The sequence below is a fragment of the Rhinoderma darwinii genome, chromosome 1 (genome assembly GCF_050947455.1).
Source record: "Rhinoderma darwinii isolate aRhiDar2 chromosome 1, aRhiDar2.hap1, whole genome shotgun sequence".
Taxonomy (NCBI): Eukaryota; Metazoa; Chordata; class Amphibia; order Anura; family Rhinodermatidae; genus Rhinoderma; species Rhinoderma darwinii.
The window spans coordinates 615,552,143-615,570,155 of record NC_134687.1 but is presented as its reverse complement, the minus strand read 5'-3'; the positions used below and the strand labels follow the sequence as shown (position 1 = coordinate 615,570,155).

At 45.8% G+C, this 18,013-nt stretch overlaps 1 protein-coding gene and 1 long non-coding RNA gene across 2 annotated transcripts in view; one reads left to right on the top strand and one right to left on the bottom strand.

Annotated features, from left to right (window-relative positions):
- LOC142663209 (uncharacterized) overlaps window positions 1-2,247 on the bottom strand; it is a 39,968-nt gene extending 37,721 nt beyond the window's left edge. Inside the window, exon 1 of the long non-coding RNA XR_012851058.1 lies at window positions 2,101-2,247. This is a non-coding gene — a long non-coding RNA (uncharacterized LOC142663209). The remainder of the gene's footprint in view (window positions 1-2,100) is intronic.
- Window positions 2,248-2,363: 116 nt separating this feature from the next.
- Window positions 2,364-18,013, top strand: part of MTMR12 (myotubularin related protein 12) — a 45,400-nt gene continuing 29,750 nt past the window's right edge. The window contains exons 1-2 of the mRNA XM_075841583.1: window positions 2,364-2,515; window positions 16,446-16,509. Coding sequence (XP_075697698.1) covers window positions 2,441-2,515; window positions 16,446-16,509 — 139 coding nt within the window. The 5' untranslated portion in view covers window positions 2,364-2,440. The remainder of the gene's footprint in view (window positions 2,516-16,445; window positions 16,510-18,013) is intronic.

Here is an 18,013-nt window from a genome sequence, read left to right as displayed (position 1 = left end):
TCTATAGTGTTACATAGGACTGCAGGTAACACTACTACATTATCTGTACTCAGAGAGTTATCACTGTGTGTTATCTGTGATGTTACATAGGACTGCAGGTAACATTTACTGCATTATCTGTATTCAGAGAGTTATCACTGTGTTATCTGTGGCGTTACATAGGACTGCAGGTAACGTCTACTACATTATCTGTAATCAGAGAGTTATCACTGTGTTATCTGTGGTGTTACATAGGACTGCAAATGAAATCTGCAACATTATCTGTACTGGGTATATATGGGTCTGCTTGTGAATGTGTCTTTGTGCTTGTATATATGTGCATATGTCCCTGTCTGTGTGTATGTGTCTGTACGTCTATATATTTACCTGTATGTATATATTCCAGATGTGTGTATGTATATTTGCCGGTATGTCTAAATATCTGTCTTTATGTATGTACAGTATATATGTTCCAGCGTGTCTATATATGTGGTTCATTTTTGGTTTGTGTAGGGGGCGGCAATAGAGAGTCCCGCACAGGGCACCATCCAAGCTAAGGCCGGCCCTGATTGTAGCCGATCATTATCTTATGTGTATGGCTGGAATTTCGCTCCTCCTTTGTGGAGCGGTGTGGCCTCTTCACGTTCTAGTTGGACCCCCACTGATCAGAACGTGATGGCAAATCTTAGCGTTATGCTATGACTATGGGATAAGAACGCCACTAGACCTGCTTCTATGGAAAACCACATCACAGTACTGAATGTAAAAGCTGCAATCACGCATATTAGAAGAAACATTTGTTCCTCCTGTGGGGGTCCAAATTTTGGGACCCCTACTGCTCCTGAGAATGGGGTGCCCTATCCGATGTTGGTTTAATTAAAAGGTGGCTGCACATGCAGGATCCCTGTCCATTATAGAGGGGGATATGGAAAGAGCCAACAGGCATTGATTATCACTAGATGCAGCCACGAGGGGCAATGTGTGTAGTTGTACAAGGGCCCAGTAGGTAAACGGGCCACTGCCCCTTAATAGCAGCTTCCTACTCAACGCCAGAGCAAGATCCACTCTCCGTTCTGGCTCATAGAGGGGAACCTTGAGCGGGGGACCCCACTCTATGACGTCCATATACCCTAACAGGTCATGAGGCAGCAACATTACTGATGACTGTCCCATCGTGTATACCTCCTAGACAGGTGAAATATGCGGTAGTCATGTAGCATTGCTGTATAACTACACTGGCATTAGATAAAATTAGGACTCAGGTCTCAGACAGCTATTATTACATGATGCAGCCGCAGCGGCATGAGTCACTATTGATGCCAAGCAGAAGCTTCCTCATTGTTAAAGGTAACCACCCTAAAGGCTGTCATGCACCATCAGTTTTGTTAGTTTATTCATGATTTATAGAATTTGTACAGGATTAGAAAAACATGGCTTCTATATTCCAAAAACAGCGCCACTCCTCTTTATGGGTTGTGTCTGGTATAGCAGCTCAGAACCACATCACCGCACCTCATGGAAAAATAGCAAAGCTTCATTTTTTCCTTCAGTGGGGTCCAAATTCTAATACCCCTGCTGCTCATCTGCATGGGGTGCCCTTTCCTCCATGCTCAATGAAGACGTGGCTGCACATGCGGTGTCTCCCTCCATTATAGTGAATTGCGGATTTGGAAAGAGCCATTAGGCAGTGATTATTACTAGATGTGGTCAGATTATATCACACCAGGGGCAGATATACCAGATGTGCAGTTGTACAAGGGCCCAGTAGGTATGGGGGCCACTGTTACCCGAAATGCAGCTTCCTACGGTCTATTAGATTTCATGTAAGTGACTAAGCTAATTAATTTAATGGCTTATAATTACATGGGGGGGAGGGGGGGCTATGATGAATTATTGGAGACTAAGGGGCCCAGACACAACAGCACTGTGCCACAAATTAATTAATTTATTTTGAAAACCACGCCCACGCGTAGAGGCCACGCCCATAATGAGAATTAACGTGACCCCATTAACAGTGGCATAATTAAATGTGACCCATGCAATTTATATGGACTTCTGCACCACATGGCCTTGTACAAACAGCTGTTTCCTCCGCCTTATCCCCACTGCACGAATACTCACCACGCGATCTATTCCTCCACTCAGATGATACTCTGCCTGATTCAGCGTAATATCCACTTAAAAAAAACCGCCCTCTTCAACCAGTAGTTAATCTCAGCCAATCACAAGTCACATCCTGACCACCCTGAGAAACAAAACCACTGTCGATGACTGATAGATTCGGCGACCAATCCTGTTCTGATATTTTGGTGAACGACACTAGGCCCGCCTATCTGCTTGGAGACGGGCTAACGCCCAATGGGAGGTCGGTAGGTGTGGCCAGTGTATCCGCTGGAGAGGGCGGCGCCTGGTCGTGTGTACCTGAGCTGCACACCGAGCGCAGCGGCCGGCAGCCGGGGACATGCTGGGGTTGGGGTCCGGAGGGGCGGCGAAGTCCCCCAAGCAGCCGTCATTTGTGTCTTATCTGACCCCTGAGGTGAGAAATGAGCGATAATGTGTGTGATAGCCGCCCTGTCCCTGTGCCAACATTAAATCCGGACTGACCAGTGCCACCTATGCCCCTATCCTACTCCTGCTGCCAACGCTGCCCATTCCATGCCAGCTGCCGACTGCGCTAAAGTAGTATATCCCCTTCCTCACCCTCCATGCCACTATATCCCTATCTATATGTACTGTCTGCAGCCCAGTGCCACCCTGACCAACCCTGATTATAACCACACTGATACTATACTATAATACCGTGCAATGTTGCCCAGTACCGCAATACCCTCTTCTTACCCATCACTCCACTTCCTAACTAATGCCCAATACCACTATACCCTCTCCTTACCCATCACACCACTTCCTGACTGATAGCCAGTACCAATATACCCTCCCCCTTACCCATCACAATTGCTTCCTGACTGATTCCCTGTATCACTATACCATCTCTTTACCCATCACGCCACTTCCTGACTGATAGCCAGTACCAATATACCCTCCCCCTTACCCATCACAATTACTTCCTGACTGATGCCCAGTACGACTATACCGTCTCCTTACCCATCACACCACTAGGTATCTAATTCCCAGTACCACTATACCCTCTCCTTACCCATCACACAGCTTCCTGACTGATCCGCAGTACCACTATACCCTCTCCTTACCCATCACACAGCTTCCTGACTGATCCGCAGTACCACTATACCCTCTCCTTACCCATCACACAGCTTCCTGACTGATCCGCAGTACCACTATACCCTCTCCTTACCCATCACACAGCTTCCTGACTGATCCGCAGTACCACTATACCCTCTCCTTACCCATCACACAGCTTCATGACTGATCCGCAGTACCACTATACCCTCTCCTTACCCATCACACAGCTTCCTGACTGATCCGCAGTACCACTATACCCTCTCCTTACCCATCACACAGCTTCCTGACTGATCCGCAGTACCACTATACCCTCTCCTTACCCATCACACAGCTTCATGACTGATCCGCAGTACCACTATACCCTCTCCTTACCCATCACACAGCTTCCTGACTGATCCGCAGTACCACTATACCCTCTCCTTACCCATCACACAGCTTCATGACTGATCCGCAGTACCACTATACCCTCTCCTTACCCATCACACAGCTTCATGACTGATCCGCAGTACCACTATACCCTCTCCTTACCCATCACACAGCTTCCTGACTGATCCGCAGTACCACTATACCCTCTCCTTACCCATCACACAGCTTCCTGACTGATCCGCAGTACCACTATACCCTCTCCTTACCCATCACACAGCTTCCTGACTGATCCGCAGTACCACTATACCCTCTCCTTACCCATCACACAGCTTCCTGACTGATCCGCAGTACCACTATACCCTCTCCTTACCCATCACACAGCTTCCTGACTGATCCGCAGTACCACTATACCCTCTCCTTACCCATCACACAGCTTCATGACTGATCCGCAGTACCACTATACCCTCTCCTTACCCATCACACAGCTTCATGACTGATCCGCAGTACCACTATACCCTCTCCTTACCCATCACACAGCTTCCTGACTGATCCGCAGTACCACTATACCCTCTCCTTACCCATCACACAGCTTCCTGACTGATCCGCAGTACCACTATACTCTCTCTTTACGCGTCACAGCACTTCCTGTCTGATGCCCAGTACCACTATACCCTCTCCTTACCCATCACACAGCTTCCTGACTGATCCGCAGTACCACTATACCCTCTCCTTACCCATCACACAGCTTCATGACTGATCCGCAGTACCACTATACCCTCTCCTTACCCATCACACAGCTTCATGACTGATCCGCAGTACCACTATACCCTCTCCTTACCCATCACACAGCTTCCTGACTGATCCGCAGTACCACTATACCCTCTCCTTACCCATCACACAGCTTCCTGACTGATCCGCAGTACCACTATACCCTCTCCTTACCCATCACACAGCTTCCTGACTGATCCGCAGTACCACTATACCCTCTCCTTACCCATCACACAGCTTCCTGACTGATCCGCAGTACCACTATACCCTCTCCTTACCCATCACACAGCTTCCTGACTGATCCGCAGTACCACTATACCCTCTCCTTACCCATCACACAGCTTCATGACTGATCCGCAGTACCACTATACCCTCTCCTTACCCATCACACAGCTTCATGACTGATCCGCAGTACCACTATACCCTCTCCTTACCCATCACACAGCTTCCTGACTGATCCGCAGTACCACTATACCCTCTCCTTACCCATCACACAGCTTCCTGACTGATCCGCAGTACCACTATACCCTCTCCTTACCCATCACACAGCTTCATGACTGATCCGCAGTACCACTATACCCTCTCCTTACCCATCACACAGCTTCCTGACTGATCCGCAGTACCACTATACCCTCTCCTTACCCATCACACAGCTTCCTGACTGATCCGCAGTACCACTATACCCTCTCCTTACCCATCACACAGCTTCCTGACTGATCCGCAGTACCACTATACCCTCTCCTTACCCATCACACAGCTTCCTGACTGATCCGCAGTACCACTATACTCTCTCTTTACGCGTCACAGCACTTCCTGTCTGATGCCCAGTACCACTATACCCTCTCCTTACCCATCACACCACTCAGTGACTGATGCCCTGTACCACTATACCCATCATCTCACCCATCACACCACTTCCTGACCATTCTAATCAGTGTCGCTATTATTTCTTTCAATAAGTCACACTGCCTAATACCAGTGCCAGTCTACCCACTCTGTATACCATCCTACACTGCTATGCCCCATTCCTCACATTGCTGACCAGTGCCACTATACCACTCCCCTGACACTCCACCCATTTTCTGCTTCTCACTCTACTTTGCCAAGTAATGTATTTATATGTGATTCTGGGAAAGCTGGGTGACGAATAATATGTCTGCCAGTTATGCAGCGGTGTATCTCTGGAAGTAGCCAGGTTTTATTTTTGTTCAGGAGCCTGGGTGAGCTGGGTGTCAACCTTAAGTATTTTGACGAGTTTTTTAGCGCGGAAACCGCTCCGCAAAACTCATCAAAAACCGTCTGAAAATGCCTCCCATTGATTTCAATGGGAGGCGGGGTCGGTTTTCTCCCGCGAGCGGTAAAACCGCCTCGCGGGAGAAAGGAGGGGCATGCCCTATCTTCGCGCGGTTACGCCTCTGACCTCCCATTGACATCAATGGGAGGCAGAGAAAGCATATTTCACTGAGTTTTTTGCCCGTAGCACTCAATGGGTGCAAGCTAAAATCGCGGCAAACGCCGTGCAGGAAGGTCAAAATCTGCCTCAAAATCCCAAACGAAATTTTGAGACAGAATTTCCGACTGCAAAAAACTCTGTGAGCCCAGCCGGAATGCCGTCCGGAAAATGGCACCACATTGTGGTGCGTTTGTCCAGCGGAATTTCCGCTGCAAAGTGGCGTTAAAAAAAACCAACCGGTTCATACTTACCCCCCTCCCGCTTCTCGGCGCGTAGTCCGGCCTCCTCGGATGACGTTGCAGGCCATGTGAAGGTGCAGCCTGTAATTGGCTGCAGTGGTCACGTGACCAGCAACGTCATCCAGGGAGGCCGGACTGGAGAAGAAGCAGGGAACTCTGGGTAAGCATATCATTTTTTTATCCGCAGTGTTTACGCTGTGTGTGTTCCTACCCTTAAGGGGCGTTCTCCTGATTGCCCTGGCAAATAGCTGATTTTACTGACCGTTCCCGTGGCCATTCAGACTTTAATACATGGACGCTCGTCCCAAGCAGGCAAACCCCCTCTATATCATCCATATACCCTAATAGGCTGGCCACAGAGATTACCCGGAGATGTACAGACCGAGATCCGCAGTGACAGGACAGCAGCAGTCCCTTTTATTATTTTTTTTATGTTTTTCAGATTTTTACCAGTTGGGGGAACCGTCTGATTTTCAGAAACCTCTTCTAAACTAGGTTCCTACATAGGCAGGGTATTTTTACCTTCCAAAACTGGGGCCTAAAGATATAAAGTACAGGTCAGCCCCAGAATCTGCTGTTTTTATGGTAATTTTGCTACAGGGGGCGCTCTATTGGTTCTATTTTAGTATACTTGGCCTGACAGAGACTCCTTTGGTGCCGCTTATCTCAGGATGAATCCCACCTCTCCAGCTGTCAGAGCGGGGGTCTGGCAGCCCCACAGGCATGAGATAGTTCACATATAGGTCTGGGAAGCCTAATACCGGAGCCGTATCGAAGAGTGATGGGGGCGGAGCCAAGTCCTTATAAATAGAAGAATGTGGCAGAGATTACAGCAATACAAACCGCTTCCAATCTCGTATGACGCTCGGCGTTCCAGAGCAGTTCTAATAACGCTTATCTATTCGTGACCTTGTGGCGCCGCTCTTCATTTGCAGATATCTTTGACTCCTGGATGTTGATGTTACATTTAGATCGGTTACATTGTGGCATCGGGATCATAAACAACTTCACCAAAGTGATACATTGTTATTATCATAAACCACCGACTCCGCCAAGGAGCCCCGGAGACTGGAAACATTCAAAATTATCTAAAAGTGGTTAGAAAAAGTCTTTGTTATATCAGTTCCTGGGAAAGCTGACTTATAAATAGAATCCAGCTTTCCCAGGCTCCTGAACGGCAAATCTGCAGTGAACCATCAACTACCCTCTGACAGAAAAGTGGGGGAGGGGGGGGGGTAGATAAATGGGTTGCAGAGGAAGCAGTCGCATCGGGACCTACAAACATGACCCAAGACCCCTCTTCTCCATAAAAGCCCACCAGGATTATAAATGGCACATGGTCGGTGGGGGCCCAGGATTTGTAATTTACACTTTTGGGTGGAAAGAACCCCCTCTGGGGGCTGTGATGGCAGACATATTGCTTGTCTCCCAGCTTTCATAGGGTCCATTCACACGTGGTTGAGAGGCTGTTCGAAGCTAATCCAAAAACCAAGTGGTTTTTACTGTGATTTGGAGCATTTTTCAATGCCTTTTTTTCCATGGCCAAGCAGCTGCATGCCAGCCTTACATCGCCAAGCACAATGCCAAGCATCGGATGGAGTGGTGTAAAGCACTGGTTTCTGGAGAAGAGGAAACGTGTTCTGTGGAGTGATGAATCGCGCTTCTCTATCTGCCAGTCTGATGGAGGAGTCTGGGTTTGGTGAATGCCAGGAGAACGTTCCCTGCCTGACTGCATTGTGCCCACTGTAATGTTTGGTGGAGGAGGGATAACACTTTGGGGGTGTTTTTCAGGGGTCGGCCCCTTAGTTCCAGTGAAGGGAAATCTTAATGCTTCAGACATTTTGGACAATTGTAGCTTCCGACTTTGTGGGTACAGTTTGGGGTTCAGCTCTTTTCTGTTCCTCATGACTGCGCCCCAGTGCACAAGGTCCATAAATACATGGTCGGGGGAGTTTGGTTTGGAAGAACTTGACTGGCCGCACGGAGCCCTGACCTCAACCCCATCCAACACCTCTGTGATCAACTATAAAGGAGATTGATGTTGGGGGAGGGGGTCTGGCTCACAGTGTCTGACCTCACAAATGTTCTTCTGGATGAATGGGCAAAACTTCCCACAGACACCCCAAAATCCTGTAGAAAACCCCCAGAAGAGTGGAAACTATTATACTGCAAAGGGGGAACCAACTCCATATTAATGGCCGTGGATTTAGAATGGGATGTGATAAAATCTCCTGCAGGTGGAATGCGGAGGTGTCCCTATACTTTTGTCCATATAGTGTATGTAACTGAATCCAGGACTTTGTTTATTTAGTATTTTTGGAAATCTGCAGAAGTTTTGTGTTGAGTTGTGAAACTTTCTCCGGAGTTGCTGCCCCGGTAAGACCTGTTTGACTGGTATGAGGAGACGGGTGTGGTTAGGGAGGGGGGCTGGTACTGGTCGCTTGGATGGGCATGGGTACAGCCGCTTCCTCGGTGATGTAGGGAGAACGCTTGTAACCAGTTCTCTTGCTGCCTTTCTTCTGAGCATGTTCACACGTAGCGAGCGCGCTGTGGATTTTCTGTCCGGATTTGTCCGCAGCATATTACAGTAACCGCAAAGAGATGTGAAGAAATCTCATCCGCGCGCTGCGGGGGAAAAAACGCAGAGAAAACCATTTTATTTAATCGGCAGCATGTCCGTTGTGTTACAGATATTCCCCATTGAAATATAAATTCCACAACAAATGGCAACTTGCTGCAGTTCCGCTGCATTGTTTCAGCAAATTCCGCATGTTCTGGTAAATAAAAAAAAAAATTCTATTCTTTTCAAAGTTTGAAACAAAAAAAACCTATACTCGCCTCTTGTGGCGCTTTTATTCTTTTTCTGTCAGCCGTATTCCGTACACTACTTGGTGTGTATATTTGGCTGGATTTCCCTGAGATTGCCGTTTCCTCTAATTTAAAGCAACAGTACACCACATTATGAAAACCACACTGCCCCATCTAAACTACCACAGACCGTGCTGTATGAATGGTACAATTCACATTACTAGGTTATCTTGACGGCCTTGTATGATTTGACCATCCTATGGAAAATAACCCTTGAGGTGCTGTTTGTGTGAATACCTTGTAGAGAAAGTTTCTGAAATTTGGTATGGCATCAGGCGTTTACACACTTGTGACTTAAGGGAGTCACTATTGAACTGCGGGCGTTATAGTACGGTGCCCTTTAATAAGGGAAGTTTGCAGGGCCGTTCACTGGGTGAATAATAATAACCTTTGGAATAATACATTCATGGAGGTGTTATATGTTGCTTGCGGGTAAAAAAAAAATCTGTAAAATTCCAATAATCTGGCGCGCGTGTGTGTACGTTTCTACGTTTCTGACCTGGCTTTTAGCAGCGTGGTTACACTGGTGGCATTTCGTCTGACTTGCCGCTTTCTACCCACTGACCTACTTTATTATAACGTCTTAATACACCATGGACTTTGCTTCCGCAACGTTTAAAGCAATGCTTGATGATCATTCATATTTAAGCTAATGATCAACTTTGTGGAATATCCAAGGGGCATTTAGAGTCGGGGGCAAAGGTGGCATTGTATAAATGTGGCGATTACCCCTGATAACTAATCTATTCCATTCATTTCCTTTACAAGGAAATAGTTTCTTGACCCTTTCCTGCCAGCGCCATGTCAATTACCAAGCTAATGGACTGATTCCTGCAGGTTTTCCCCATTGAATTCAATAGGGAGGTAAAACCCGCAACACATAGCAGATGTTGCGATTTTTGCAGCTGAAAAGCCGCGATTCTGCCACAAAAATCGCAACTCGGAAAACCAAATCTTATTCTTGCCCAGAATTCTATGTTACCTTGTCCAGGACAGCCTCCTGGGATGACATTTCATCCCATGTGACTGCTGCAACCAATCACATGAGATGTAACGTCGTCCCAGGAGGACGGCCTGCAGGACGGCAGAGGGACGCGTCACTATGGCTACGTATGTATGAAACAATTCGGTGCGTTTTGTTTTTGGAATTCCCTACGGCGCCCAGGGCAGATATGTTGTGTGCTTTTACGCAGCATATCCGGCATGTGTGAACATATTCTAACAGGGAACTGAAATAATCAGTTCCCTTTCTCAAAAACACCGTGAACACATATATTGAACGCTGTGTTCCCAAATGCAGAAGCCGCTGCTTCACGATTGGGGCGGTTAAGAGTCCCCCCATGATGTTTGTAATATCGCAGGAATTTCCTGTGCAGAGGGGGCTTGGAGGGGTGCAGAGAAGAAGCGATCCGCGTCTTCTCTGCTTGTCTGGCTTTACAGATCTCTGATAACAGAGATCTAATGGGTTGTCATCATTATTTTACTATTATCAGTGATCTTTAAATGGGGACAGCATGGAACACACAGATAATGTGCTACCTTCTAAGGCCCTGTTCACATAGCGTTATATTCTTCCGTCTGAGGTATGCGTCGTTAGAACTCGCAACGTATACCTCCCACTGTAGAGGTATACAGTGGGATATGTTGCCCGACCCTCCGGGCAACACGCTACCTGAAGCGATGTGCCTGGGAAAGCTCCTGATGTCACTGTCCATATATGAACAGTGATATTAGAAGCTACAATGCTGGAGTCCCTAGGCAGAAGCGCTCCGGCCGGGGATGACGGTCCTGGGGAAGCCCTTGACATCACTGTCCATATATGGATAGGGATATCAGGCACTTTCTCAGCTCTTCTGACATTGGGAAGGTACTGACGACATTGTCCATATATTGTCAGTGTTGTCGGGATCTTCCTAACATTACCCTGTGACGGATTCCATACAGTGGCATCAGTTACTCATCCCATCCTATATTTTTTTTAAAACTTTTACCGGTATATATTTTTTGGGCGGGATTCCTCAGGATGGAATAGCTTAGTATACTTTTTTTCTTAAAGAGGCTCTGTCACCAGATTTTGCAACCCCTATCTGCTATTGCAGCAGATCGGCGCTGCAATGTAGATTACAGTAACGTTTTTATTTTTAAAAAACGAGCATTTTTGGCCAAGTTATGACCATTTTCGTATTTATGCAAATGAGGCTTGCAAAAGTACAACTGGGCGTGTTGAAAAGTAAAAGTACAACTGGGCGTGTATTATGTGCGTACATCGGGGCGTGTTTACTACTTTTACTAGCTGGGCGCTCTGATGAGAAGTATCATCCACTTCTCTTCAGAACGCCCAGCTTCTGGCAGTGCAGCACTGTGACGTCACTCACAGGTCCTGCATCGTGTCGGCACCAGAGGCTACAGATGATTCTGCAGCAGCATCGGCGTTTGCAGGTAAGTAGCTACATCGACTTACCTGCAAACGCCGATGCTGCTGCAGAATCATCTGTAGCCTCTGGTGCCGATGTGTCCGACACGATGCAGGACCTGTGAGTGACGTCACAGTGCTGCACTGCCAGAAGCTGGGTGTTCTGAAGAGAAGTGGATGATACTTCTCATCAGAGCGCCCAGCTAGTAAAAGTAGTAAACACGCCCCGATGTACGCACATAATACACGCCCAGTTGGACTTTTACTTTTCAACACGCCCAGTTGTACTTTTGCAAGCCTCATTTGCATAAATACGAAAATGGTCATAACTTGGCCAAAAATGCTCGTTTTTTAAAAATAAAAACGTTACTGTAATCTACATTGCAGCGCCGATCTGCTGCAAAAGCAGATAGGGGCTGCAAAATCTGGTGACAGAGCCTCTTTAAAGGATGGAATGACATAGTAGACTGACGTTTACAAGCATGGAGGACAAAATGACACACTCTTGCTGTCTGCCGGGCCACTGAATGAACGCGTTTAGGACAACAGTGGCATCCATCGCCCATAGACTATAATGGTATCAGTTTAACGGTTACGTCAGGAACGCTCATGACCCCAGGTTGAAACGTATCCGTCTATGATGACAGATGCCACTGCATATGTCACAGCTTACGTTTAACCTGTTTGTGACCGTCCGTGTTTTTACGGCGGCCACTAACGGGCTTTATTCCTATGCAATAGCCTTTTTACGGCGTTGCATCGGAGTAAATAAATAGAGCAGGGAGCCGTTAAATCTCCCTGTTCTCAGCTACCAGTGGGAGCTCACCTCTCTCACCCAACCGGCACCCGGCGATAAAATCGCAGGGTGTCGGTGTCTTCTATGGCAGCCGGGGTGCCTAATAAAGGCCCCCAGGTCTGCCACTGGTTATGCCTGTTAGTCCATGCAAGAGGCATGGCCTAGCAGATTCCTACCGGTTTTACACGGACAGGCAGTAATACACTGCAAACAAAAAGTATTGCAGAGTATTATAAAAGCGATCGGATGATCGCATAGTGAAGTCCCCTAGTAGGACTAGTAAAAAAAGTTTTTTAAAAAAAAAGTGATCAAAAATTTGCATCTACTCCAAAATTGTACCAATAAAAAGTCATCCCGCAAAAAAAAGCCCTCCTTCAACTCTATCGGCGGAAAAATAAAAATGTTACGGCTCTTGAAATATGGAGACACAAAAAGAAATAATTTTGAAATAAGTGTTTACTGTGTGAAAGTAGTAATACATAAGAAAACGATATGAATTTGGTATCGTTGCAATCGCAACAACCCGCTGAATAAAGTTATTATGTTATTTATGTCACCTGGTAAACGGCGTAAGTTTAGGACACAAAAAAGTGGCAAAATTGTTGTTTTTTTCTATTCCCCCCCCCCCAAAAAAAAGTTAATCAATAAATTCTATGTACCCCAAAATGGTGCTATTAAAGAAAATACAACTTGTCCTGCAAAAAACAAGTCTACACAAAAATACAAAAAGTGAGAGCTCTTGGAATGCGACGATGGAAAAACGTAAAAAATGGCTTGGTCATTAAGGCCTAAAATAGGCTGGTCACTAAGGGGTTAACGTATACATTAGACGTAGGCAAAAAAGTGATGTGAACATAGCCAAAAGTAAAGAAAATAGGCCCCCCCCCCCCCCCCTCCGCCATCTTATAATGCAGCATTCCAAAGGTGAAATTTTGCTCTGAGCAAAAAGGCCTTACACAACCCCCCGGTCATAAAATGGTTAATGGTTCAGAAAAGTTACAGGTTGAGCTATAAGGCTGGGTTCACACAGAGTTTTTTGCAGGAGGAAAATCTGCCTCAAAATTCAGTTTGGAATTTTGAGGCAGATTTTGCTCTGCCTGCACGCCGATTTTCGGGGTGTTTTTCGCCCGCGGCCACTGAGCGCCGCGGGCAAAAAGCGCTGCGAAACACACTTCTTCTGCCTCCCAGTGATGTCAATGGGAGGCCAGAAGCGTAAACGCCCGAAGATAGGGCACGTCCCTTCTTTTTCCCACGAGCCGGTTTTTCCGCTCGCGGAAAAAAAAAGCCTCCGCCTCCCATTGAAATCAATGGGAGGCATTTTCGGCCATTTTTTAGTGCGTTTTCCGTCGCGTTTTCTGCGTCAAACGCGTAAAAAACTCCATGTGAACTGGCCCTAAAGGAGCGGCTTACATCTTTTTTAGTAAGTGTAACTTCTCCTGTAGACTTTGTCCTTCATCACACAGTGCAGATTTGCTGAAGATTTTGCGTGTATTTTTATTTTTTTTAACCAAAAACGGGAATGGAAATATTAAATTTAAATATTTAAAGGAAGGCCTTAAAGTGTCTCCTCTCATGCTTGAAATTATGGTTTTGGTTTCAAAATTCATGCAAAATCTGCCCGGTGTGAACAAGACCTTAGTATGAAATCACACATGCAGTTTTTGATACAATCTTTTGAGCCAAAGCCAGGAGTGGATTCAGAAGGAAGAGAAAGTGATGGTATTCTGCTGGGATATGCCAACAACAGGCAGATGCCTGCCAATCCTCAGCTCCCTTCTAGCTTCTGTGCAGGATGGAGCGATGTTGCAGGTCCCTGCATGGGGTTAGTGGGGGTCCCAGATCCCCCAAGGATTATACAGTGATCTGGGTGGCCGCATAGATGGCACATTATAATCAATGGCCGTCCATGTAGACATTAGATTGTTATGGGTTCTGCAGACCTAATGCTCGCTCTTACATACGTGGTCACCTACCTTCTCCCGCATCTGTGTCCTTGGCAACCGGCACAACCTGGTAATGTCATGGATTGGGACCATTCACCTTTCCACCCTGCCGCACTGTGCACATACCCTCTAATATATTGAAAACCGCCTTAGGCCTTATGCACACAGCGATATTTGTAATATATTTCACATGGACTCCGAAAATGACGTTCGTGCATTTCAATGGGGCAATGCTACTAGCAAGAATTTTTTTCCAGAGATTAGTAAATCGGGCAGATTTCATGCTTATTTGTGGCATGCCAGGCACGTGGGATCTGTATACAAATACAGGATCGGCATCTTCTGAGACCCCATCGCAGCAGCTTCATAGTGGATACTTCAGATAGATGATTACCAGTGGCGTAACTACAGCCTGGGAACTCAAGGGGGCACCGCTCACAAGGTCCTGACATCGGGCAGCAGCATCAAGATCTTGTGTGCGGCGCCTGGATGTTAAGGGAACTCAGGAGCGCTTAGTAAATACAGGGGTCTGGTCTAGGGTCCTAATAAAATTCAAAAGGTGATTCCCATCTTCTAAAGTGATATGCCATAAGTGATCAGGGGTTTAACACTGTGACCCATTCACTGTTCTCCACTGCACAGTGGCGCCCCGGCCACCTTAAATAAGGCCGCACTGCAGTTACCTGAATCCCGGGCACCAATGTGCACGGAAAAACAGTAAAAGGGGGTCACAGCGCTAAATTAGCGTTGCGGCCCCTTCATTCTAAGGCCTTATTCACACGAATGTGGTATACGTCCCTGGTACGCGTGTGATTTTCACGCGCGTCGCACGGACCTATGTTAGTGAATGGGGCCGTTACGCTGCGTGAAAATCACTGACAGTCTGATGTGTGCTGCATGAAACTCATGACATGTCCTATACTTGCCCGTGTTTCGCGCGTGATGCGCGCTACAATAGTAAAATAAATGAATGAAAACACACCACGTGCTTTTCTGTTTGTAAACAGAAAACCAGAGTGTCCCCATGATGCCGGCTGCGCGAAAATCAAGCAGCCGCGCACCGTATGCTGATGACACACGGACCTTTTGCGCGCGCAAAATGCTGCGTTTCTTGCGCGCGCAAAACTGACACATCTGAGTGAATAAGGCCTTACTGTTAGCCGTAACTTTTTTTTTATTTTTTCGCTGTCATAGCTCATCTTTGTGTTTTTGCGGGATGATTTGGTTTTTTTCAAAGGCATCATTTTGGAGTACAGATAAGTAAGCATTTAACTTTTTTATTTTTTTTATTTTTTTTATCTTGGTCCAGATTCACACGAACTAGTGAAAACCCAGACATGAAAAACTGTCGTTTTTCATGTCCGAGTTGCACCCGTGCGGGTCTTGTTTTTCACAGATCCACATAGACTTGAGTCTATTGAGGGATCCGTGAAAACGGAAGAAAACATGTTCTATTTTTCAACGGACCCTCCACAAGGTTCTTTGAAACTACGGCCGTGTGAACGGCCCCATTGAATAACATGCGTTCGTGTGAATATTCCCTTAAAGGAAAACGTCTGAATTCCTTAAATGTCGAGGATGCAAAATTGGCCAAGATCGCGGTTATTTATGATCTTGGGCATTGCCGCAGAGTGGCAACTGTCAATCACAGCTGGTCTCCTGCACTAACACTGTTCGATACATTGACAGTGCTGGTCGCTACGTGCTTACGGCAGGATGTCACAATGGGGTTGAAATCCCCCCACCCCAAAAAAAATAATCAGTTGTCTTATGTCAGTTTATTCAAATTTCTATTCAGCTATAGCTTAGTAACCTCCGTTTCTGGGAAAGCTGCGTGGCAAGCGTTGAAGCCCCCTTTATTGGATGTCCCCGGTGATCCCTATTGGGCTGTGATGGGGACCATATTAGTTGTCACTTGCTTTTTATAGTGTTATTTTTACTTCCTAAGCAGAACTGACTGTGATCACATTGTGGTTTTTAGCCGCAGTCGACAGAATACGGGAAAAACGCAGGGGGAGACGTAAATCCAATCGGTGGTGGATTCTTATCGTACCACGTAGCTTCAAATTTTTTTTTTTTTTTTTTGGCCTCATGACCGATCGCGTGCAACATTTCCAATCATCCGGTTTTAAAACCTTTTCACTTTGGGTGGAGCTTAGTTGTCACATGACTTCTTTATGTAGGGGAAGAGACATAAGATAACTGCCACTAGCTGCTATAATGTAGAAACTTTACTGTAACCCATTGAAACAGTGAGCACAAAGCCTTAAAGGGGTTTTCCATTTTCATGAAATCAAGGTTACTCATCGTAGAAAGTTGGGGATCATTCTAACAAACGTTTTCAAGATCTTTTCTTAATATCAGTGAATGAAAATCATAATCGTGTCGATTTTTTCTTCTTTTTTTTTTCTCCATGCAACAGGAGATCGATGTTAAAGAAAAGGCAGAACAAGCAATGAAGGTTGATGATGTTCCGCTATTACCAGGTAACATTTATTTTTCTTCTGATGTTATTCAAAGGGAAAGTATCATCCGAAAACTAGATACTATTTAAATCAGGTTTTTATTTAAAACTTTTTTTTTTTAGATTTTATTTTTTTCCATATGTAAAATCTTTTAATACTGCAGTTTTTACACTGGCCACTAGAGCGCAATAGGCTGACACTTCCTGTTTTCTGTAGCTTACTTGTCAACTTTACTGTATAGACTGGGATAGAATGAGCAGAGTCATCTCATTATCATTAGAGGGGGGGTGAGTTGATGACCAATCTATTTTTACTGCTGGAGGCCTAGATAAGGCAGGCTAGTTAGGCCTCTTGCCCACGTGTATTTTCTGCAGGATTTCTGTTAGAATTTCCGCAACAGAAAATCCAGACGGAAAATTTGCAGTGAATATGCAACGTGTGCAGGAAGCCCAACAGTATAAGACTCCCTGCGGGAGGGCCTATTCATCTTTTCCCGGAGACTGTAATGATCTGTGACATTTCTCTGTCCCTTGACTACGATTCATTGCATCTGCCATAAAGCGCACACTCCCTGCTGCACACTCGATACAGGAAGAAAGTATGTGCCTCCAATTTGTCCGCCCCCAGTCTTGGTTTAAAAAAATTTAAAAAAAAATATATAAATATTTCTTTTCTACAGACTAACATGTAATTACCCAAAATAAAATTTTATACTTGAGAGATTTTAAAACAACCCAAATAGGTCTGTAATTTCCCTATGTCAGGAGCATGACTATATTTGTGGACCTGTCTCTCGAATTCTAGATTAGGCCCCTTTTGATTCCCAAAGGATATTTTTTATTCTTTTTATTACGCTCTATACAATCCCTATTGTCTATTAAGGAAAGGGGTTATGACAGGGAATGGTGTGAGCACATAGACCCAAAAGGTTGCACATTTTGCCACAGTTGTCAATTTATTCATTCATTTCCGGGAGGAATAACAGAGGAACGGATTAACTGCTATAACACGAAGGCGCCGAGACTTGGCTGAACGTTGTTTGAGCAGCAGTTATCACATCCCCTATTTGGCCAGGCTAACCATGCATGTTCTCTATACAGAGGCTGCTGGATACCTGAGGCACCGCTTATCTCTAGGGAATGCACACGCATGATCAACCCAAAAAAATCCAATACAAACTATGCAGAATAGATGTCTCATTGCAAGGAGTTTGTTGTTCCTCACATGTATCTTTACCTGATGTCTTCCTTGCTCTGTAATTCTATTGTCCGCGGCTCCCGGGGTTATTTCCTCAGGAGGAAGTGCTCGGCTGTAGTCATTCCTGTGATGTAATTTTTATCAAATGGAAGGAAATGATTTGCAACAAACATGTATTATTTCTGTGCCTGCTCTCTGAGCTGAAGATCTCCTCTTATTACATTGTTTCCTCTGTGACTATTCTAAAACATCTGTTTCCCACTACAATTATGACTAAAATCATTCCGGACTGCTTCATTTTTTTATTATATAGCGCTCCGTCACTAAA